Source organism: Malania oleifera, chromosome 7 (assembly GCF_029873635.1).
Source record: "Malania oleifera isolate guangnan ecotype guangnan chromosome 7, ASM2987363v1, whole genome shotgun sequence".
In the NCBI taxonomy this organism is placed as follows: domain Eukaryota; kingdom Viridiplantae; phylum Streptophyta; class Magnoliopsida; order Santalales; family Ximeniaceae; genus Malania; species Malania oleifera.
The window spans coordinates 80,195,485-80,220,880 of NC_080423.1; the positions used below are offsets into that span (position 1 = coordinate 80,195,485).

Consider the following 25,396-nt stretch of genomic DNA (forward strand, 5'->3'; position numbering starts at 1 on the left):
AGATAGACAGATGAAATGGACAAAAGGGGTGGAAAAAAAAGGTATTTGGGTTTACCATGTAAGGATCAGGAACAATGTGATTCACGAGAATAGAGATGGGAATAACCCACAAACTGACAAGGGCTGCAACAGCAATTCTTCCCATCTCTCTACTTTTAATCGGCTTCAGATTTCAAGAACCAAACGAATTCCAGAATTCATTCTGTTTCTTTCCTGAGCAAACAGAGAGCAGAACTCATCACGACTTCTTTCCTCTTCTTCCAGGTACAGAAAAAACCTCATGTCCAGATTCGAGAAACAATCTATACCATCAACTAAAATTCAAAAGACGTGAAAATATTCAAAATTTTTCTGGACTTGAAATTTAATTTAAAAAAAAAAAAATCAATCAGCCGCTTGAAAGAAGATCAAATAATCAAAATTTCAGCATTGGCCCAGTTACACAACCAACAGAAGAAAAAAAAAAAACTAGGAAGTGCGGAAACCCTAAGTTAAAGCACGTTGATGGAGAAAAGGGTTGTTGGAAAAACTGATTTTATCGCATTTAGCACAATGAATTGCAAAGATAAAGCAGTACAAATAGAAAAAAATAAAAATACAATGTAATAAAAAAAAAAAATTGGTAAAACCCCACCTCGATTTAAGCAGGAATTTAGTAGGAAAAAATGAAGAGATTTTCTAGCAGCAAAACAGAAGATCACAGGCTGGGGTAAGAAATGCTCCAAGGAACCATTTTTTTTTTATAGTCAAAACAACAACAGCGTCACATTCACAACCCCTCCTCAATCGATGTGTGATGAACAAAACCCATCCTCAGCTTAAGTGGGAAATTAATAGGAAAAAAAATGATGAATAAAGTAACCTGACATTTTTAGTAGCAGCACTGCAGAAGAAAGAGAGCGCAGGCTGGTGGCAACTTCTTTTCACAGTCGAATCAAAGAGCAATCAAAACATCTCTTATTAAACTTTGCAAAAAGGACAAAAATCCTTTAATCCGAACTGAATCCAACCTACTTAAATTGAATCATAACCGATTCGCACATTAAATGAGTTGAATATGGTTTAAACTTTTTTTATTCGCCTTCAAATGAGTCGACTGGCGGATTTAGAAGTATATCCAATAGATATCCGCCAACAACTAATGTTTAAATTCATTGATAATCCGATATGCTTATACTTACTGGGCAACAAATCAATTAGCATAATCTCTATTGGTCAAGGCCTAGTCCCACACTCTCAACTCTTACACTACTATATGCATCTCTAGGTCTACCCTATGCCCACGTTCAAAGCAACGATTGACTCTTCGAGTTGGGACACAACCTTTAAAGGGCTGGCATTAGATTGATTTGGATATAGTCAAGATGCATAAAACTGCAAACACAAGTGGGTGCAATGAGAAATTTGTTCAATGTTAATCGATCACTAAACTATGGCTTAAATTGTAATTTAAAAAACAAGGTCAAAAAACACTAACTTTCCTTGTGGTTTCGTAAAAAGACATTAACCTCGTCTAAGGTTTCAAAAATACCATGGACCTCTCTAGAGGTTTCAAAACTCCCATAGACCTCCTTTGACATTTGATTTTTTGAAACTTACATCCCTCGAACCTCTTGTCTCTTTACAAAATATAAGGAAATGTTCGTGTCTTTTTGACAAACCATAGAGGAGGTTAGTGGAATTCTTAAAACCTCAACAAAAGTCCCTAAAAATTTTGAAATCTCAAGGGAGACTAATATCTTTTGACCTAAAAACAAATAAAATGAGTATCAATACTCGATTTATTAGATTTCTAGATAAACAAAAAAGGCTAGAACGAATCATCCTTAAAAATGATTATGGTGATAAAAATGCCTAACTTAAAGAAATGCAACCACAATCAGTACATAATAGTTCATGCTTGAATAACAAAAAAAAAAAAAAATAGAGGCAATAGAGAAGTTGAATCGCTAGTAGAGCTCATAGCGGTATTGCTTGTTGTTCCTCTGCTTCATCATTTACACAAACACATATAACTTAGACATAGAGACAACCATAATCATTTCAGAATGGATCATGCTTGAATAACAAAGAGAAATGGAGAGAGAAAGAGGGAAGGTGGAAGCAATAAAGAATCTAAATCAATGGCATAAGTGATAGTGTTATTGATTTTGGTTTCTTCACTTAGAGGCATTTACACAAACACATACAACAAACACAGCAAGAGGATACCTCAACAATTTTGAAACTATAAGAAAACTCTCTGTTTTCATCAAATAGTTGGTAGATGATATTTGCTAAAATCAGTTTCTTAAATTTTTCTAATGATGATAGTTATAGATTAATACCCACTACATATTTTCAACAATTAATATCCAAACGAAGCAAAAGTAACCCAAAAAAAAAAGAATTACTGATTACGACAAATTTGAGTATCTCATATCAAAGAACTCATGTAAAACTAAATTAAACTAATAAAAATCATAAGCAAAAAGAAAAAAGAAAAAAGAAAAAAAGAAAAATGGCACTGTGGGAGTAATGTGGAGCATTTTGAGAGGGGAGATGATTCAAATAGCTAAGGGGAAAAAATCAAAGAAATAAAAGTTAAAAAAAAAATTGATCTCCAAGTAGTCACGATAGCAACACCATAGATGGAGGGGTTGGGATGCCACTTGAAGGGGTTGACACCATATTGGTTTGGATCTAGTTGAGATGCCTAGAGCTGCAGACACAAGTGAGTGCAGTGATGGTACTGCAACAATGCCTTTGATAACGCAGGAGCAATGAAAGGAAGGAAAGATGGCAATGACAACAAGAGGGATAGGAAGTTTGCAAAGGGGATATGTGGATTTGGGAAGAGGATTTAGGGATAACTATAGCCAAATTATGAAAGAAATTTTGACATTTGCTTTGTAATTTTTTAGCTCAGCGAGAGAGAGAGAGAGAGAGAGAGAGAGAGAGTCATAATTGTAGGTGTTTGAGTGACATGTTTGCACCCAGAAATACAAAAATAAAGAAACAATGCAAACTTTCCTTCGCAAGGAACAAATCATGTGCAAGAGTGAGGAAAAGATAGTGAGAAGGATAGTGATTGGAAAAATTAAATTAACATATTTTTTAGCTAATATCAATTTAGGATTTTAAGTACCAACCAATCAAAAATCAGTAAGATATTTTAAAAATTAAAAAAAAAATAAAAATCAGAATTAATATTTTGAGGTCTCTACTCTCTAATGATACGCTAACATCTTTTAGTATCATAAGATATATGTTATGTTATTGAGTATTTTTTTTAAAGTTATCTTATACGGTATCTTACAAGTACTTGTGTAAATTTAGCTGAAAAACAATTTTAAATCTAACTAGTCGACTCTCTATTTTTCAAAAATTTTAAAAAATTATAAAGAAAATAACAACAACAACAACAACAACAAAACCAAGCCTTAAGTCGCACTAGGTGGGGTAGGTTGTATGAATCATTTCCGCCAATTTATGCGATCATGGACCATTTCTTTTTATAGATTCAGGGATATTAAATCCTTACTCACTATCTCCTCCCAGGTTATTTTAGGTCTACCCCTACCCCTTCTATTATCCCCCACAGTAACTAACTTACTCTTCCTCACTGAAGCACTATGTGGCCTACGTTGCAAGTGTTCATACCATCTGAATCGTCTCACCCTTATCTTATCTTCTATAGAAGCTACACCTAACTTACCGCGAATATGTTCATTCCTTAATTTATCTTTCAATGTTATACCACTCATCCATCTAAGCATTCTCATCTCGGCAAATTTTACTTTTTGGATATTCTGTTTCTTCGTCGCCCAACATTCTGATCCATAGAGCATAGTTAGTCTTATAGATGTCCTATAAAACTTCCCTTTTAATTAAAATGGTATTCTATGATCACATAGCATACTTGAAGCACTTCTCAATTTTACCCAACCTGCTTTAACTCTATGCATTACATCATCTTCAATTGCTCTTTCAGCTTGCATAATAGATCCAAAGTATCGAAATCTACAAGTGCTATTTATTTCTTCATCATAGAGTTTATGATGTAATGCAGCCCCTTTTTCTAAAGCCTACCATAGAACTTCCCTAGGTATCCTATCATATGCTTTCTTTAGGTCAATAAATATCATATGCAAGTTCCTCTTTTTCTCCCTAAACTTCTCCATTAATCTTCTTAAAAGATATATAGCTTCTATGGTAGATCTCCCTGGCATAAAACCAAATTGATTTTCTAAGACCTTCATTTCTAACCTTAATCTTTGTACAACTATCCTTTCTCATAATTTCATCGTATGACTCATAAATTTAATTCCACGATAGTTATTAAAATTTTGAATATCTCCTTTATTTTTTTACATAGGTATTAAAGTGTTTTTCCTCCATTCATCTGACATTTTCTTAGTTTTTATAATTGTATTAAATAAATTAATCATATAATTCCGTTATCACCTACGCATTTCCAAACTTCAATTGGGATGTTATCTGGTCCTATAGCTTTCCCATTTTTCATCTTTTTTAGTGCAAACTTAACTTCGTTAACTCTAATTTTGCGAATAAATCTCATATTTTTAGTCTTTTCATCATTTGACAATTCAAAGCTTAAGTCTTCTATTTGGTTTTCATTAAACAACTTAATAAAGTAACTTCGCCATCTTTCTTTAATGTCTTCGTCCTTAACCAAGACAATATCATCTTCACTTATTATACATTTTACATTTCCTAAGTCCTTACTCTTCCTTTCTCTAGCTTTAGAAAGTTTAATATAAAGAAAATAACAAAAAATAAATAATATAAGGGTATTTTGGGATAGTTTTAGATAATAATAAAGGCATTTTGAGATAATTATGAGTAGTTATAAGATAAATTTGATATAATAATAAGGATTCTTTTGAAATAATTGAGAACAGTTAAAGGAATATTTTGAAATAATAATTGAAAATTATAGGAATAAATTTGATATTTTAAAAAGAAGCCAACTCTCTATAAAATGGTTGTTTAGTATCGTTGTTGTTTCCTATTTTTTGTTTATATTTCTCCACATTGAAAAAACAGATTATAAAAATATGTTTATTTCCGTTCTTAGTTTTCTATTTCTATTGTTGGTTTTCAGTTGTTTGCCAAAAAACTGAAAACCATATTTTATGATTTTAGTTGTTTTGCCAACCTATTTTCAGAAATTTTAATATCCAAAAATATACATAATTTTGAAAATATAATAATAAAGTCAATTACAATATATTTTTACTATTTTAATTGTTGTGTCTAATAAAATTTTTATTGTAAAAATAACTTTGGAAGTAGAAAAATAAAGTAAAATAATTATAATAAAATTTATTTTTATAATAGTAATTTTTTAATATGTATTATTTATAATTTCATTATTTTAATTATATTTTTATAATATTTTAATTTAAAGATGAAGATAAATATTTTAAATTTAATTTATATTAATTATATAAATATTAATTGAATATATTGCTGATTTTTACTTTTTAGCTTCAATTTGTAATTTCTGTTTTTCAAGTTTTCATTTCACTAATTTTTTTAAGTAATTTCAAACGGCCTTAGAGATTAGAGATAGACCTGGCAAAGTGGACCAGGTCGGATAATCCGTGGCGGATTAGGCGGATTATCGAAAGAAAATATTACAATCTATATCCGACTCATTTAAGTTGCTGATTTATGGCAGTTCGGAAATCCAATGAACAATTTATTTCATAACACAATAACTAAAGTTGCTTTTAAAATTATAATTTGATAATATATTAAACATTTAATGACTAATCATAAAATTATATTTGTTTTATTTTTTAGAGCATAAATTTAGAGACTTTTATTTTTATCGCAAAAAACTGAGTGTTTGAGCTTAAGTTTGAATGTGGGCATTTGGTAGACCTAGAGACGCATATAGCAGTGTAAGAGTTGAGAGTGTGGGACTAGGTCTTGGCCAATAGAGCTTATGCTAATTGATTTGATGTCTAATAAGCATGAGCATATCTGATTATTAATGAATTTAAACATTAGTTGCTAGCGAATAGGTGGATATCTATCGGATAAAATTCTAAATTCGCCAATTGACTCATTTAAAGGAGAATAAAAAAAAGTTTAAACCATATTCGACTCATTTAATGTGCGAATCGGTTATGAGTCAATTAAGTAGGTTGGATTCGGTTTGAATTAAAGGATCTTTATCCTTTTGGCCAAGTTTAATAAGAAATGTTTTGATTGCTCTTTGATTCGACTGTGAAAAGAGGTTGCCACCAGCCTGCACTCTCTTTCTTCTGCAGCACTGCTACTAAAAATATCAGGTTACTTTATTCAATATTTTTTTTCTACTAATTTCCGACTTAAGCTGAGGATGGGTTTTGTTCATCACACATCAATTGAGTAGGGGTTGTAAATGTGATGTTGTTGTTGTTTCGACTGAAGAAAAAAAAAAACAGAGAGAGAGAGAGAGAGAGAGAGAGAGAGAGAGTTCCTTGCAGCATTTCTTACCCCAGCCTGTGATCTTCTGTTTTGCTGCTAGAAAATCTCTTCAATTTTTTCTACTAAATTCCTGCTTAAATCATGGTGGGGTTTTACCAATTTTATTTTTTTATTACGTTGTATTGTATTTTTTTTTTTTTATTTGTACTGCTTTATAAGTGCGATTCATTGTGCTAAATGCTATAAAATCAGTTTTTCCAACAACTCTTTTCTCCGTCAACATGCTTTAACTTAGGATTTCCGCACTTCCTAGTTTTCTTTTTTTTGTTGGTTGTGTTACTGTTGGGTCAATGATGAAATTTTGATTATTTGATCTTCTTTCGAGTGGCTGTTGGTTTTTTAAAAAATTAAATAAATTTTAAGTCCAGAAAAATTTTGAACAATTTCAAGTCTTTTGAATTTTAGTTGATGGTATAGACTGCTTCACAAATCCAGACATGAGGTTTTTTCTGCACCTAGAAGAAGATGAAAGAAGTCGTGATGAGTTCTGTTCTATGTTTACTCAGGAAAGAAACAGAATGAATTCGGGAATTCGTTTGGTTCTTGAAATCTGAAGCCGATTAAAAGGAGAGAGATGAGAAGAATTGTTGTTGCAGCCCTTATCAGTTTGTGGGTTATTCCCATTTCTATTCTCGTGATGATCCTTAGATGGTAAACCCAAATACCCCTTTTTTTTCCACCCCTTTTGTCCATTTCATCTCTCTCTCTTCACAAACAGAACTGTGCGTATATTGTGTGATCATATTCAAAATCGCTTGCAGGATGAGATCTTCCACATACCTCAGGCTCAACAGTACTGCAAGGGCAATTTCAAAAGTTGGGATCCAATGATCACCACTCCCCCTGGCCTGTGTGTTCACTGACTCCTATCATTTCTCTACATCTTTTTATTTGTTTAATTAATGATGAGTTTTTTGTCCATCAATTAATTTTACGTATCGACTAATCAAAGGCAATGGGACAGGATCGCTCCAGATTGCTTCTCTTTTCCCTCACTATTTGAGCCACCAAATGGAGCTTGCTGTTTAATGCAAAGGACTTTTTTTTCCTTTCAAATTTGGAGGTTTGCAAAATAGTAGAAAGAGAAGTTGTTTATGCAATTTTAAAATTCTTGCAGGTACTATCTTTCACTTGCCCATGTTGCTTCTTTGTTTCCAGGCATGCAACGTGCGTAAGTAGCTTCAACATTTTCAGATGTCTGCTCTACTGCAGTTCTTCGCTCCATCAATGGTGTCTTGGCAGTAGTATGCAGCATTCTTTTTTATGAGATAATCATCCATCTGAGGCCAGCTCTTGAAAGACAAAAAGCAACTCTTTGTGCAGTCATTCTAGCTTTGTACCCACTTCACTGGTTCTTCACTTTCCTTTACTATACAGATGTAGCATCACTAACTGCTGTCCAGACCATGTATTTAGCAGCGCTGAAGAAGAATTACCAGTTCAGTGCATTGGTAAAGAAATTATCTCAAAATACTTCATATAATCTTTAAAACGTGTTATTGAAGTTAATCAACATGTTTTATAGTGTATGTGTACTTTCTTTTCTTTGATTATTTGCTTTTATGTAAATGCATACATCATGATAGAGGTCTTTTTTTTTTCAGATTTTCTGCCCCTTTTTTTTTTGAATTTTTAACATTTCAAAACAATTAGTGAAGTAGCTAATTTTTGGTTGGAAACATTTACAAATTTACAAATGCTCTATCAACTAGGAAAATTGATGTAGGACAGAAGCAAGGCAATGAATGGACCTTTATTGGAGGCTGATTAAGGAGAATTGGATTGAGGAGTTATTAGATTTAGGATAATTAATTATGTTTATGATTATTTGGGGGTTGGTTTGTAATATTTGGGTAATTTAGGGGTATGCTAATAATTTCATGCATCTTAGGGGCTTTTGGGTAATTTTTGTGATTTAGGCTTTCTTATAGATAGGATGTGAAAACCATGTAAGAGAAGGTTATTGTTGAATTGAATTGAGAATTCTTGTCATGATTTGGGGAGTCCATGGGTGAGTTTGATATATATGGGTGAACACCAACTTGACCCAAAAGTTTACGCTTATTAATTCTTGGGCCCAACCATGTGTATAAGTACCCATCTTTCACTCTATTTTTCCAATGTGGGACAAAATCACAAGTAGAATTCTCAAAAATGTGTCCCACTCCCCCCCTCCCCTCGCGGGGAAAAAAAAAGGCATATCTCCTTCTTCCTTGTCATCCTCAATCATCAATTTCTTGAGCATTATCAATGTAGTCCAATGCTATGACAAATGGGTGTGTCAAAAGCAATTTAGCAGCGAACCTCTACGTAGCCTTCCTCACAAAAAACTATATCAAAAAATCTCTCCCTTTTTTGTACAGACTACTTGGAATTTGCGGAATTTGCGGGAGTGCTAATCCAGGAGAAGAAGGCCTAATTTTGCAATAGCTAGCCACGGTGCCCTCACGGTCAGCATCTCAAACATCATCCAACCAAGATGGCCAAATATCATAAGGGTCCCTATATCCCATCAAACATAGCTTTAGGGTATAGATACATTGTAGTTCCTCTCAAGTAAGGATATTGTATGCTCCTTCTCTTGACCAATCCTAAATTGACAATTTAGGGCACAAATTTACTAGAATTTGAACTTGATTTGGGTGGAAAAAGTAAGATGTTCTCAGGCTTTAAATCGCAATGAACATAACTGGTAGTATGAATGTGATGGAAGCATTAGTGTTGGTGTAGGTCCTAACATCTCTTTCAGTAATGAAAGCAGCGATGGTGGCCTTCTTCACGATGAGATGCCCAAAATGCCTCAATAGGCATACTTGAAAAGCATGTTGTAGAACATCTATTGACTTTTGCCCATTTTCATTAGTAATTGTCTCTTTGTCGAAGCATTGCAAAATGTTGGAACACCCATGAATAATTGGTCCCTTCCCATAGAGTAATGGAGGTAGAAACCTCATAGGATTTGACATTCATGATACCCAAGGGAAGGCAATTGCTTTTCTTCTTGCTCTTCGTGGGATTAGCCATAAAAACATAATTGAAATTGGCTTTGTTGATCAAAGGCCCTTTGACCCATGATCCTCCATCACTTGATCGTATTCATCATGACGATTTCATTTCTCTTTCTTGTATGAGGATTGTGAGTACTAGGAATAAAGAGGAGAGACATGAAGAGAAAGTATGGAAGAAGTGATGAATAAGATTATGGGGCACCCTTAGATGGTACATGGGGCATTAAGCTCCTTCATTTATCTAGTTGGGGCAACCTTTGAGCAGTTTCAATTCCACATCAACACAAGTACATTTGACTTGATTTCAAAGCATCAAGAGGATGAGTAAAGAATGTTCAAAGAACATATTGCTTAAAGGTGGCAAGAACTCGTTTGCACTTATTGAGGCAGCACTAGCTAACAAATAACTTGCTTCACTACTCATTGATGCCCTGGAGTCTCATCAACATTTGATTTGGAATCCATCTTTGAATTTTTCCTTTTAGCTTATGAATATTAGGGAGAATAGGATTGAACAAACAACAAAAACACAGCGGATTATTATGAGTCTTCATAATGGCAATTATCTCGAGGAAAATCAATACAATTTTATGGAGGAATAAGAAAATATCTAACTAGTAAGCCATGATGAGCATCCCTTGTTCGAAGGTGTTCATTGGAAGAGTCGTATATGATTATGGAGAAAAAATTAAGCAAGCAATACTAGAGAAAGCAATATTGCCACAAAATATGCAGAAAAAACAACATTGAAGCAAGAAAAAACAATCCTATCCCAGCTTAAATGTTTATAAACAAGGGAAATCAGAGCACACAGCCATAATAACAATATTAGTAACCTCAATTTTAAATCAACTCAAATAACTTATATAAATATCTTAAAGAAGAAGACAGGTCCAAGAAAAATGGAATTGTGTATTCTTAAATCTAAAAGTTGAAAACGTAGTAGCAGCATATTAATTTATAAGACAACTCATGCATAGTTCCTGATATGACATGCCTGACAATGGTAAATTCCAAAATTTTCATTAAGCCTTGAGAGTGTGTTAGTTTTGCATTTTAAGGAGGACTAGGCTGGTCACCCCATATCAAACAAAAACAAAAATCCTACTCATGTCCTTATCCCATCCCTCCCCTACAGATGACAAGCCAAAATAAGGCATTATAATTATCATAACCAGTCCAACCCAATTGTATTTAGTTTAGCACAGTCCAGTCCAGTCTTGAAAAATTCGATCCTCCAACCAAATGCTTACAAAACTTCCACAAGCTACTATCACACTTTCTGGGCATACAAGCAACCAAATGCTTACTAAACTTCCACAAGCTGCTATCACACTTTCTCGTCACACAAGTAAATAGAGAACTAAAATTTTTCATTAGACCTTAAAACTTCCCACAAGGCCCTATTGGGGTTCGCCTGGCACAAATTAATGAAGTGATTTTTTAAAAATTAAATAACAAAACAGCAAAAACAACGCTCTCGGATGAAAATGCAGCCAGGGTTCTTAACATGTAACCTGATGTTGCCTAAACTAAAACAGTAGCGTCTACAAGGAGACAGGATGCATGAATCTGAACAGATGCTCTCACTTGAACTTGCAAACAGGGAACATTTTCATGAAACCCATAGGTGCATGGTCCATGTCCAAATATTCAATGAGGTCCAGACAACAGCAGCATAAATGACACCAACCAAACATTGTATGGAGTTGTATGAAATGGTAGGGCTTTCCAGAAATTACTTGCTGCTAATCAATCGAATTTCTGTTGGCTCAAACCCTGCATTATCCACAGAGCCATATTATGGCAGATTTTGGATTTTTCTTTTAAATATTTCTTCAGCCAAAATTTAGTGAATTTTCATTAAAGTCTCAAAAATAATTTATCCAAAATATTGATGGAACCATTAAAAATATTAAGAGGGTGTTAGGAGTCCCAAATCAATTGGGTTTTCTAATTAATGTGTCATGATTCCCAAATCACTAATTAGAAATCCCAATTGATTTGGGAATCTTAACAGAGTTAAATTTTCAAAAATCCTTCCCGGCATTAATCCAGATTTACAGCATTTGCTAAAATTTTACAGAAATTAGCTTCAAGGCACCTTGTCTAAAACTCCAAACACCGAGGTTACTCGCAAAGTGATAATGGTACTGGATAAAGAGGAGATTAGTCGCACGAGAAACTCAAAACAAACAATTATTCAAACAATTTCATAAAAACTAGCATGAATGAAAATTCACAATAGAGCAGTGTCATAAAATCAGAATTTTTAACAGGCTTTTAAAATGAAATTATAAATCGCCAACACAGCTCAGTCTTACTAAGCAGTTGAGCCGGTCAAAACCAAAAATATAAAAAATAAGATAGGAAAAAATGTAGAATCATTCTTGACAAAAGATCACCATCAGCAAAGCACAGATCCAGATCAAGGCATCCTCCAACCTAACCAAACAAACCAACTCATACCAAAATCAAAACACAAGAAACACAGAAAATGCCCACAGATCCATCAAAAATCACAATACGAAACCCCAAGACAACCCCCAAAACAAAACAATAACAACGCGAACTAAACCACACAATATAAACCAAGACTCTTCAGCGATTCGACACAAAACAAGATCCACAACCCGAGAACCTCCCACACAATCACAACAGCAAATCCATTCAAGCGCGTTGCACCAACAGATTGACCATTCGAGCAAGAGAAACATGAAATCAAAACCTGAACAAACGGAAATAAACCTTTGGAAGAACGCTGGATTCGGCGTTTCTGGAGAGGCGAAGGCGGGAGTCTCCGATTAGCTCCTCGCGTTTCAGGAACACGACGGAGAGAAGAGAAGCGAGCGGAGCCAAATCGATGAAAAGCTCCACATTACTCCTAAGGTGTCATTTTTTTTTTTTTTTTTCTCCTGATTGCTCACAATATATTTTTATTTTGACCTGAGTTTTTTATTAAAATTTGTCATGATCAATCATTTTGATTTTTTTGATTACTTTTGGCAGCCAATTTTACTAAAATCCATTAGTGTGTGCGGTTTTCTAGGAAATTAATAAATATTTTTCTTTTAATTGCTTGAAAGTTAAACTCTCCTAAAGTTTAACAAAAAGACAGACTGACGTGATTTAGGATTCAAATTTTTCAGTACCTTTTCTTAAATTTTAAAAATTTCAATGACCTCTTTTAAGGTTGGTTAGAAAGATACAAATTTTTTTTTTATATTTATAAATAAATAAATAAGTATTTTGATGGTAATGTTTGTGTCTTTTTGATAAGTTTTTTCGGAGATTTGTGATATTTTTTAAACCTCTAGAGAATTTAATGAAACTTTTCAAATTTCATAGAAGGTTCCTGTCTTTTCGTCAAACCTAAGGGGAGGTTAATGTCTTTTACCCTTTCTTTTAATAATTTGAGATGTCATCTAAGGCTTGCCTATCCCGAACTCTCTCAACTTTTATATTTCTCTCTTTATTCATCCTCCCATCCCATTGGCCTTGCAAGTGCCATTAGGGGTAGGTTTTGGTAAGAATTCTCTTATCGAGCGGATTTCACTATCAACTTCATGTCCCTCGTCCCTTTTTTCCACCTATCCCTTAGTAAAACAAACAATAAAAAGGGGTTCATTCACTATATGTGTGCATTACGTCTACATCTTCTCAAGTACAAGCTTCACATCCACTTACAAGTACACATTACTAGGGGGGGGAAAAACACACACACACACACACTCACAAATACAAAAAAAAAAAATCCTCAATTTTCATCTTGAACTCTCATCTTCATAACACGTCCATTCTATAAAACATTCACAAATCCATCTAATAACAAGTTCAAAATTTAGTAAAGCATAAAGATATGCACCAATTCACACAAGCATTGAACTCAAACCACATAACTTAATTTCTAGCAAATTCCACGTACCTTTTCAAATCTAGGCTTAATTGAGCTCACAGACAAATTTGTATATGAAAATTACTCTACGCTAGTTTATTCTTTAACAAAATCAGTTTGTAAAGACGAGTTGTATTTCAAATCATTACTATTGTAGGATAAAAAAGGTGATGACCTGCAACGTTGCTCTCCGACTTCCGATGACCTGAAAAGGATGAAAACAAAACAGGCTTGGAGGACTCGGAGTGTACTCCGGGGGATCACTCTGATGCCTAAATTAGAGAACGCTTCGAAAAGGTTAAATGCAACAATAAGATTGGGTTAAGAGTGAGTTACCTTGGCCTCTCGCCCGAGTCCCTATTTATAGTAGCAGAAGTTGACCCGAGGGTGTAAGGTTATTTATTGGCGAGTTATGGCGCGGGCATGAATTGTTCTAGCTTTTAAGGAGCCGATAACAGTTGTCTGTGGCGCGGGTGTGGATCGCTCTGGCCTGCATTGGGTTGACCCTTTCAGAGCAGCTGTCCTTAAACGATGATAGCCCTGATTGTTGTTGCGTCATAATGCTCCTTTATGGTAGATGGACCGTTTTGACCCCGATATATGTTTAGGGTATATCAGTTTTCCCCCCTTAGTTTCAAATTTTTGGAACTTGTTCTAGAAAGTTTGAAAGTTGTCCTATCTTTCCTTTTTTTTTTTTTTTTTGGTTACCGAACCAAAGTGGAGGGAGATGGCTAGTCCAAGCTGATGCGGAGATGAGTTCGGCTGATTCGAGTCGATATTAGATGCGTTCGGCTTTGCCGATCCGAATTGGAGGAATATGGTTGATCTAAGCCGATGTCGAGCCAATGCCAAGCCGAATTGAAGGAAGGCAGCTAAACCGAGTCGATGACGAGTTGATGCCAAGCCGAATTTGACGGATACGAGCCTGTATTAGGATGCACACTGCTTCATCGAGCTATATTGGAGGGAAACGGCTTATCTGAGCCAATGCAGAGCCGATTTCAAGTCGAATTCGACTGATCCGAGCCGATATTAAGGCACGTTGGCTTTGCCAAATCGATCACTCTGAGCTAGCTTTTGCAAATGTTTACCCTAAGTAGCTTCCCTCATGGATTTCTTCTGAGTAGCTCCTCAGCTCTTCTCGAGGTAAACTTATGAACAGTTCCTTTTGGGAACTTTGTTCCGAATAGCTCTTCTCGAGGAATTTTGCCAAGCAGCTCCTCTTTGGGAACTTTGGTCCAACCAGCTCTTCTCGAGGAATCCTGCCGAGTAGCTCCTCTTAGGGAACTTTGTTTTGACCAACTCTTTTTCAAGAAATTCTACCGAGCAGCTCCTCTTGGGGAACTTTGTTCCGACCAGCTATTCCCAAAAAATTCTACTGAGGAGCTCCTCTTAGAGAAATTTATTCCAAACAGCTATTCTTAAAAAATTCTACTGAGCAACTCCTCTTGGGGAACTTTGTTCCAACCAGCTCTTCTCAAGTATTTTTGTCAAGCAGCTTCTTTTGGAGAATTATGTTCAGACTAGCTCTTCCCGAGAAATTCTGCCAAGTAGCTCTTGTAGCGACCTGCTTAATTAAATGGGGGGTTTTTTTTTTTTTATACACTAATATTTTACATGCTCTGATACCATGTTGGGATAAATCCATCCATAAACCTAAGTAGCGAGAAGCATAAGCTGAATAAACATAACCATAACCATTATATACAATACAGAACCAATACCACTCAATACCAGAGTACTACATGTTTTCCCAATATACACATATATATGAATTTCCCAAAATACCCTCAACTAGCTAGGGTAATACAAAAATCCTCCCAAAACATATTCACTTTGCTGACAGGGCACTACAGACGCCCCTCTATTTGCGAGCCTGATCTGCTTGCCTACCTGAATCACCTAAAAAATGTTTTAACACTGGGATGAGCCAACGCTCAGTAAGAAGAAATATGTTATTACTAGTGTGTGGCAAATGAACTACTATATATATATATCATGAAATTTGTTTCCATATAAACATGAATAACTGAATACAAAGTACAGCACCAATAATAAAATACACCACCCCTTTTCTCATGTTGCTTAACATAGCAGTATTATAGATTATAATTCAAAGTACTTCTAGTGTACATAAATATGTTCCCTCTTTCTATAAATCTGTACGTATGAAATAGTAACTGAAACTGTTCGCTATGGCTATCTGTGTGTCATAACTTGCCCCCCCTCATGACAGGGTTGTGCGGCCCGTAGGCTAGATTTACCCTGGTTGGCCAATCAGGAAAAAATCACTGAACTCCGTTAGTCAATCTGCCCACCTCAACCCATATCTAGATGGGGAGCCTGACCTCTTCAAGGGCCTAGGTGATCGACCTTACCACATACTATCTAAATAGGTGGTTGCACTGATAAAGTAACATGGCATCTGTAGCAACGGTACCGTGCTCTGTAGCTGCAAGTCCAATAAGGTCTGATATCATATAATATATTTCTATATATATATATATATATCTGATTTATCATGATTCTGAAGTACTGAAATAACCATGATGCTGCATAAACTGTACTGTAAATCTGAGAACTGCATAATCATAATACTGTAACTGCGTAATCATAATACTGATGTTCATATAATCATGGTACTGAAGTAACGTAAAATCAAAATATTGAAATATTGTAAAACATATCTCTGTACTGTATTCATAATCACAAGCCACACATTACTTAAATACATAATTTTCATCATATAATAAACTGTATAATATTTTAGAAATGCCTAACATAGCATATTTCCCTTACCTGACTACTAGGAAACTCCTATAGAATACTAGCCTCACTTCTGCAGGGCCTCCTACAAAACACCTTGAAACCAACATATGTCAGAACATAATATCAGTATTTCTCTACCTACATCATTTTCTATAACTGCCATTGTAACACCCCGACCCCGAGGGGCCTGGGATATTAACTTTTTACTATTAATTTACAGCGGAAGCAAATAAACTCAATTTTTATTAAACCAAAGCGCTAATTATCCATATTACAATCATTTATTTCAAAAGAAGAAAAATTACACAAGCATAAATATCTGACATCATACTAATATTTCTAAATAAATCTTTATTTTTCTATCTCCACCCGCATGCTTGCTAAGCCTGATTTTCAACATGCTCTTCAGAGTTATCTGAAATAAAAATATGATTGGAGTGAGACGACATTCAGTAAGTAAATAAGATTATTATTAGTGTGTGGCCAAAATGAGTTTTTAAAAAATTTCGTAAATCAATATTTAATACTATAACTTCAAAACTGCTTTTAGAATAAATATAAATTTAAAATTCACTACATAAAACTTTTACCATCAATTACAACAGTAAAATTTTATAATTATATACTATAACTGTTAAATTAAACTTTTAACTTTAAAACTGTAAAAATATTTAATGATAAACATACATATACTTTTCCTTATACGTTTTCCTTAGATCGTCATTTAAGCACCGAAATGATCTTTTTCACGTAAACTTACACTTTTCTTTCAAATCATTAGTAACTTTGTATACGTAATTAAATATGTATAAACATATATTATAAAAACCATCCTTAGGCCTGTTTGTCGTAAGTCATGTTTACCCCCATGACTAGGTTGTGCAGTCCGAAGACTGGACTTAGCTGGCTGGCCGACCAAACTAAATCAACGTACGTAAACTTTAAGTGAGATTTTCCTTATTAAGTCCTGGTCCGAAACCAGGTGTGCACTCAGGAGAAATCCACTAACATAAATAACCACTCTGTAAACAGTGTGGGTACACTCTAATCCATATAAACTTTAATCTGCGGTACCGAGCATCTGTAACTTTGAACTTTCGTTGCCATTAGGGGTTTTAAAATCATCTTATTATAATTTATGCAATTTAAAATAATATCGTGAAAATCTCATCTTTACTCATATTTTCATAAAAAAATACAACGTAGAAATAAACTCATGCCACACAATTTTTGTGTTAAATATATATAATTTTATTTTTGAATATAAAGAAATATTGAAAATTTACCCGAGAGGATTAGAACATTTTTTTAACCCAAAAATAGATGTAAGTATATTAAAGATAGAACTGGTATAATTAAATATGCGTAAAAAAAAACTCATGGAAATTTTGTGGAATTAATTAACATCATTGAAATTTACTTATAAAATAAACTCAGGTATGAATTTTAAATAAAAAAAAAACTAACATAATTTTATCATATATTTTTACAAATTATATTAGTCAAAACATTATTTTATGTATTTATTTACGTATATAAACAGTGTCTTGTGGCTCCAGGGCTCATGTGGACCCCACATAGTCTTGTGGGCCCCACATATGATACCTATATTATTATCATCTTATTGTGTATTTTTACAAATTATGTCTGTCAAAACACCATTTTATGTATATATACTTATTTACGTGTACAAACAGTGTCTATCCTGTTTATCCTATGAAATTCCATTTTGACCAGGCCGACCTCCAGGGAGCGATTGAGCCACAATGGTCTCTGAGCACTCGCTTAGACAAGGTCTTTCTTAGGCATCAAACATGGAATCAAGGATCCTACAGAAAAAAACACTTCTGTATTGATATTAACTTAATGACCATTTTTATTATTTTATTATTATTGTACTTTAATCGTATATATATTTTTGGGTCATCACAGCCATAAGGCCAAAAAAGGGACTAAAAGACCTTACCCCGAATTTGGGATGAAATCCAACTCTGTTTTCCTGACGATCCGCTCCGGCAGATTTGCAGAGAATTCTATTAGGAGTGTGGTGGTAGTTTCAGATCATCGATCCGGCGACTGGTGGGGCCGGAATTGAAGAGAGAAGGGAAAGAGAGACGTAGGGAGAGAGAGAGAGAGGAGAGAGAGAGCGGCGCAAGAAATGACAAAATATCCTGGTTTCCCTCCATTTATACTGCTAAATTCGTCAACAAGACACGTCACCTCATCAACGAGTCTTTCATATAATTCGTCGACAAAACCCTGTATTCGTTGACGAAATTCAGGGCAGCTGGAAACCTTTCTCGGTATTTTCTCATCGACGAAGCCCTATATTACGAAATTCTGAAGACTTTCGTCGACGAAGTTTACGGCCTCCTTCTTTTTCTGTTTCTATTTTCTCTCCCTCTTTATTTAAATTCTATTATTTTTTGGGTTACTACAGCTCCTCTTGGGGAACTTTGTTCCGAACAGCTCTTCTCAAGGAATTTTACTGAGTAGCTCCTATTAGGGAACTTTGTTTTGAACAGCTCTTCCCGAGGAATTTTGCCGAGTGGCTCCTTTTGGGAAACTTTGTTCTGACCAACTCTTCCCGAGAAATTCTGCTGAGCAGCTCCTCTTGGGGAACTTTCTTCCAAACAGCTCTTCCCGAGAAATTTTACCGAGCAGCTCCTCTTGGGTAACTTTGTTCCAAACAGCTCTTCTCAAGGAATTTTGTCGAGTAGCTCCTCCCGAGGAACTTTGTTCCAAACAGATCTTCTCGAGGAATTTTGCTAAGCAGCTCCTCTTAGGGAACTTTGTTCTGACCAGCTCTTCTCGAGGAATCCTGTTGAGTAGCTCCTCTTAGGAACTTTGTTTCGACCAGCTCTACTTGAGGAATCCTACCGAGCAGCTCCTTTTGGGAACTTTGTTCCGACTAGCTCTTCTCGAGGAATCCTGCCGAGCAGCTCTCGGTCTTCTTTTCCTAATGAGTCGTTCTCATCTTTTGGGCATCTTTTGTGGCCTTATAAGCCTTAGCTCATTAGTTGGGCCAGTCTTCTTTGCCTAATGAGTTGTACTCAGTTTTTGAGCATCTCTTTGTGGCCTCATGAGCCTTAGCTCATTAGTTGGGCCGATTGTCTTTGCCTAATGACCCGTACTCATTTTTTAGGCATATTTTGTGGCCTCATGAGTCGTAGCTCATCAGTTGGGCTGGTCTTCTTTGCCTAATGAGTCATGCTCATTTTTTGGGCACCTTTTGTGGCCTCATAAGCCTTAACTCATCAGTTGGGCTAGTCTTCTTTGCCTAATGAGTCATGCTTATTTTTGGGCATCTTCATTGGGCCTCATGAGCGTTGCTCATCAGTTGGGCCAGTTTCGAGATGGGTCGCAAGCAGTGGTGTACTTTTGAAGTTCAAAGAGTCTCCATAATTTCGCTTTCACCTGTAGAGTTTCAAGATTTTTCGTTAAGTGAACCATACCTTTGGGGTATCGCGATTTTCCTCGAGACCATACATCTCTTAGGTGCCCCATATGGTTGGGAGACATGCCTATACGGAGCCTTTGTCAGCACACGGGTTCTAGAAGATACTTTCTTCGGACTGTGAGCTCGTACGGGGACTTACAACCTTTTCCTCGAGACATGAAATAATCAATGATCCTGCCTCCTCTAGATTCGTGTTCTTGTAGAGATTTGGGCCAACTTTTCTTTATAAAAGGTGCTTGCTAGCCCATTTGCTCCCTGTCTCAGTTGAGAGGTTCCCTTACTGCTAGGTATGCCCTCACTCCGCCTTTTTCCTTGCATCTTTTCATTCTTTTTTCTTGGCATTATGTGCTGATTTTTTCTGCTATGTTCTTCGTATGTTCTTAATGTTCTTCATATCTTGTTTGAATGTTCTTCGCATTCTTCATTTTCCTTGGATGTGTTCTTGGTAAACTATTGGAAATATGCATTGTTGATCCAAATCTTTGTATAGTGTAAATTGTTTGTCCTTTTGACACTTTAAAGTTTTGACTCCATGAATTCTTTCGAGGTTCAGTCCAGTTCTCCCGTAACCATTAGGAATGCTCGGTCTGGCCTTACCCTAGTAGAGCTGCAGATTGTATGTCGTTTATTTGTTATCCCCGACACTATCCACATTAGGCTACCCACCAGCTCCAAGTTAGGTCAGAAACCCTATCCAAATGAGATTTGTCTGTACACTGATTACCTTGACCTAGGTCTTAGGCTTCCCTTCTTAGCTTTCTTCTCTAATGTGCTTCATTTATACAACGTTGCCCCTTCGCAGTTCGCCCCCAATTCTTATTTGACGTTGACATGTTTTGCCATCCTTCTTCTCAAACGAGGTTACCGACCCACAATGCCTCTATTTCAGAGCTGTTATCAAATGAGAAAGCATACCGTAGAGAAGGACATGTACTATTTCAATGCCCATCCTGACTACAAATTGTTTACCCCTTGTAGCTCTTCTATTCATGATTGGAAGTTTTGATTCTTTTTTACGTCTAGGGAGTTAGATTATAATGGGCCCTATGTGTAGTCCACTCCTCTAGATGGTGATGCAATTCCCTTCATGTTTTGTTTATTTTGCAGATGCCTAAATTTTATATACATTATTGCATAACAGTACCCTTTGTTTCAGCCCGATTGCAACACTTGGCTCTGTTAGTTTTGGTGTATTCCCAAGAGGGGGTGAATTGGGTATTTAAAATTTTGTCCTACCTAAGTTTATCCAAATCAGCAGTATTACGCAACATATGGTCTGTCTATGCAATTATAAACTCAATCAACACATGTACTACATATAATGAATCAAACATACAACTAGGGGTGTTCACGATTCGGTTCGGTTCGGTTTTTGCCAAAACCGCCAACCGAACCGAACTCCTCGGTTTTCAAAATGACCAAACCGAAACCGAACCGTATAGCATCGGTTTATGAACAAACCAAACCGTGAACTTTGCGGTTCGGTTCGGTTATTTTCGGTTGTACCGAATTTTGAACTATCAAAAGAATATTAATACTTGAGCCTAGGAGCCACAGCCCATTACGGCATTACAGAACTCCTGGGCCAAGGCTTTAATTGCAAAGCCCAAACCATGAGACATGTTAAAAGGCGGATCCATACAAAATATATAAGGTGGGATCCTAGTTCACTTCCCATTTCCAACTGATGTGGGATGGCTAGCAATTAGCATGTGGTTCCTGCAGCTGCATGTGCCTTCGCAAATCTGCTTGCCCTCTTTGCAGTTCGCCGGTGGCCACCGGCCTCTCTTTCTCTCTCGCAAACACACACACACAAACAGAGATGGGGGTGTGCACTGTGCACTGCACACCAAGACGGTGAAGAAATCTTCTCGGCAGCCGGCAGGTGATCAAGAAGTACTACTCTCGCATAGTCGCATGACCCTGGATTTCCACACCAAAACGAGATCGCCGGCTTCTCCTGTTCTCCACCCATCTCATGAAACGGATCCAGAAGGCAGAAGGGTTCTGTGTTCTGTTCGTCGTGTCCGAGGCATCTCTCTAAAGCTCCAAGAAGAGGAGTGCGAGCGTCGCATGGAGCCATGGACTTCGTCCCAGAAATCTCCGCCATCCAGACCGACCAGAGGTGGATTCGGAGGTGGTTTCTCGCTGACGACTGGTGATCCAACACGGCAACACCAACAGGCAGCATCTATAATAATTATTTTTTATTAATTCGGTTTTCGATTTTTCGGTTCGATTTTGGTCCGAAACCGAAACCGAAACCAAAATCGAAATTTTTTGTATTTCAAAACCGAAACCGAAATCGCAAATCGAAAAACCGAACCGAAATGTGTTTCGGTCCAGTTTCGGTCTGGTTTTCGATTTTTCAGTAAATTTTGTACACCCCTACATACAACATACATGTGCTGAAAATGAAAGTGTGAAAAATAAATTTGTAGAAATATAAAGAACACGCACGATATGTTATCTGGGTTCGGCCAATACTGCCTACGTCCCAGCCTTAGCTAACAAGCACAAGGATTACCACTATAAGCTCACTTAATGGGTGGAGCGACACCTAAACAACCAGGTCAATTTGCACAAATTAACCTCAACCTTTACAACTAGGTCAATTAACACAAGGCTGACCTCAACCTACACAATCTTTCTAGGCTGGATTACCGCCCACTCAGGCACGCCTGGAATACATCAGATTTCTCAATAAAATTTGCGTACAACAAATATGTTTTTCAACTAAGCAAATTACGTACCAATATGCACAAGTACTAATCAATGCACCTCAAACACAATAAGAACTATAAGCTTAGTGCAGATATGTGTATCTACTCTCAATAGTATGTCAATATACAATCTAAGTATGAGAGTGTATGTGTTAGCAATCTATCTTTGAAACACTATGCATATAATAATTTCAACCACAAATATAGTTTCAAAGATTTCAATAGTTTAATCAAATATCTCAAACAAAATTTTCAAAACCTCAAGCACAAAAGATGTTTTTTTTAAAAAATAAGCTTATCAAAAATATTTTTCTTCACAACACAAAACAAGCTTTTGAGTCTTGCAATGAGAATGCAAAGACTCACAAGCTTAAGAAGGTTTCCCAAAAAATGAATTTATGAACTAAATCACTAGGGAAATCCTTTGGGCTTAACTCTCAAGAAAATCAACAAAGCAATCACAAGTGTAAGAGTATAAGCACGTAGGAACTATATGGAATAACTCAAGATACTCTTTCTCAATAGGATTTTGCAATAGAATGATCAATGAAAGAGTATATGGCTTTGAGTATGAAGAATATGGAAGTGGGGAAGATTTTGGCCAATAAAATTTTCAGAGAATTTTTTTCTAATCTAAAACCCTAATCTCCCCTTAATTTTGCAAATGAAAGGCTATATATAGAAATGGGAAGAATTATAGTCATTGGGGATATATTGGTCATTTTGAAAAAAGTTTAAGTGAGGTTAATAAAATTTAACAGCGTTTTTAACCTCGGTAATTCTCGCCAACTCGAGAGCACTAGTTGACCGAATTTAAGGTTCAGTTGACCAAGTGACAGAGTTCGGTAGACCGTGCAAAAAATGAATTAAGAGTTCGGTCAACCAAACTAAAGGTCTTAAAGGTGATTTTCCCAAATCAGCGCGGTTCGGTCGACCAGTATCTTTTGAACTATGAAGTTTGGTCGACTAGGCAGTTGGATTCTCCCACGTGGGGGTTTGGTCGACCAAGGCATTGCCCATATATTTTTTGTCAGTTGACCAACGAGTCAAAGCGTTGACTTGGTGGGAGTTTGTTCAACCAAGTTGTATGAACTTGGCAAGGTTCGGTCAACCGTGCTATGGTCAAACTGTTGACCTCTAATCGGTTGGGTCAACAAAGTGATTTACATAGTGAAATTGCGATCGACCAAAGCACTGTTCAATGCACAGTTTCGGTCCTATTCTTTATCATAAGTCACCCTTGTTCGTATAGGTATAAATTTTAAGTTATGGGGGACTTTACATGTAATGATTAGGGACCTAGGGTCAATCTAAGGTCAATGGCCAAGGCTTTTAAACTATACCCAAAAATCTGGTGTCGGTCAACTGAAGGGTGATCCCTAAGGTTCTGTGGCTCCCTATGGTCAGTCTATGGCCATCACTGAGCTTTTATCCATATCATGCATGCAATGCATTAATTATTATAGACCAATTCCTATTTACTTTTACAGACCAAATAGAAAAACTAAATGCAATACAAGTGAAATTTAAAAGTTTTCAATCTTCTTTGCTCTCGTGACTTCCTTGGAATACGCCAGTTGATGTACATATCCTTTGAGTTTTTTTTGGCTTCCATTTTCAGTTTCCTTATGCGTGCACTAACATATCAAGCCTACTCAAACACTGGATACATACATAAGAACCTTGTGGTTTTTCATTATCAAAACCAGGGATCGGACTCAAAAAGTCAACAGGCTCCCGCTTTGTCTTGGTTAGTGGAAGCTATCCTTCAAGAGTTGCAGGTAGTGCTCAGCAGGGACTTATGCCCCACGAGCAGCTGCTCAAGGAGTGAGTCCTTGTGCAGTGGGGGCTAAGTCGTGTCTCTCCTGGTCTTTGCTTTTCTTGAGCTTTATTATATGTGTACCTTGTTCTATTTAACTTTTCCTTACTTCTCCCTTTTTCTTTTAGTAGACAAGGACTTCAATCAGTATGAGGTTGTAATAGCTAAGGCCAAAAAGCAGATGGCTAGTAGGAAGAATAAGAAGTAGCTAGACTTACAAGGAGACTCTTCTCAAATGGAGGACGCCCCAATTGCCAACAATGAGCTTCCACTTATTCAGTTGGCTCCTGCCATGGCCACTTCTTATGGAGGACCCATCTTCTATGATCCTACTCTTTCTAGTTTCGCCCTTCATCGTGCAGTGCATGTTGAAGACCTTGTGGAGGCGAAGTTGACCCTCCTCGAAAACCTGCTCTCCAATATTTGAGACCCCACTTATCAGGTAGCTTGGTTCATGAGATTTGATTTTACTACTCATTGTTGTGTGCTAATTTTGATTTTGCTTGCAGCTAGCTACTATGTCCCTAGTTGTTGAGGACAAGGTGGCTGATATGTACTTGCTCTCCACAGAGTTGCGGGAAAAATATGTGGCTGATATATACTCCTACTGCTACGGCAATAAGAGCCTAGAATCAGGGGATGAGATGGATGAGACCGAAGAGTATGTGGAGGAGGGCTAAGAAGGAAGTAATGCTGGTGATTGAAGATTCCAGCTCAATATTTTATTACTTTTGAGATTGTACTCTTGCTTTTGAAGCCTTTTAACTCGATTGTACAACTTATGCAACGAAATTTTAAGAGTAGTACTTTTTCAACATATCAGAGTTCATTGTGTTTTTTATCTCCCTTCCCCCTAAGTCCTCTAAGGTGTATGTCCCTAACTTAATTTCTGATGCCACTCAGTATGGTCCCTCCCAATTCGACTTCAGCTTGTTCGTTCCAGGCTCTGCTGGGTTGGTTGGCATCTTCCTAAGGATCAGTTCTCCTAGGTGGAACGTTCGCACTCTAACACGAGTGTTGTAGTACCTGGCCACTTTTTGTTGGTATGTGGCGATTCTCATATGTGCTTGTTCTTGTCTTTTCTCTAGGAGGTCTAATTTCATGCTTAGTTCTTCACTGTTATTCTTTTCATCAAAATGTTGCCTCCGCCAAGAAGGGATTCCTGTCACACCCCGAACCCGAAAATGGGTCCCAGGGTGTGATTTAGTAACCTAACCTGTCTCTGTATCATACAACCAT

At 36.3% G+C, this 25,396-nt stretch overlaps 1 protein-coding gene across 8 annotated transcripts in view; it reads right to left on the reverse strand.

Annotated features, from left to right (window-relative positions):
• Positions 1-12,518, reverse strand: part of LOC131160092 (dol-P-Glc:Glc(2)Man(9)GlcNAc(2)-PP-Dol alpha-1,2-glucosyltransferase) — a 32,672-nt gene extending 20,154 nt beyond the window's left edge. For 2 of the 8 annotated variants that reach the window (XM_058115425.1, XM_058115419.1), the window contains exons 1-2: positions 12,240-12,455; positions 56-314 (exon numbers count right to left, since the gene is read on the reverse strand). In XM_058115425.1, coding sequence (XP_057971408.1) covers positions 56-145 — 90 coding nt within the window. In that variant the 5' untranslated portion in view covers positions 146-314; positions 12,240-12,455. Of the gene's footprint in view, positions 1-55; positions 315-12,219 lie in introns of all 8 variants that reach the window. The other 6 variants (XM_058115421.1, XM_058115422.1, XM_058115424.1 and 3 more) reach the window with 6 other exon arrangements.
• Positions 12,519-25,396: the final 12,878 nt, after the last annotated feature.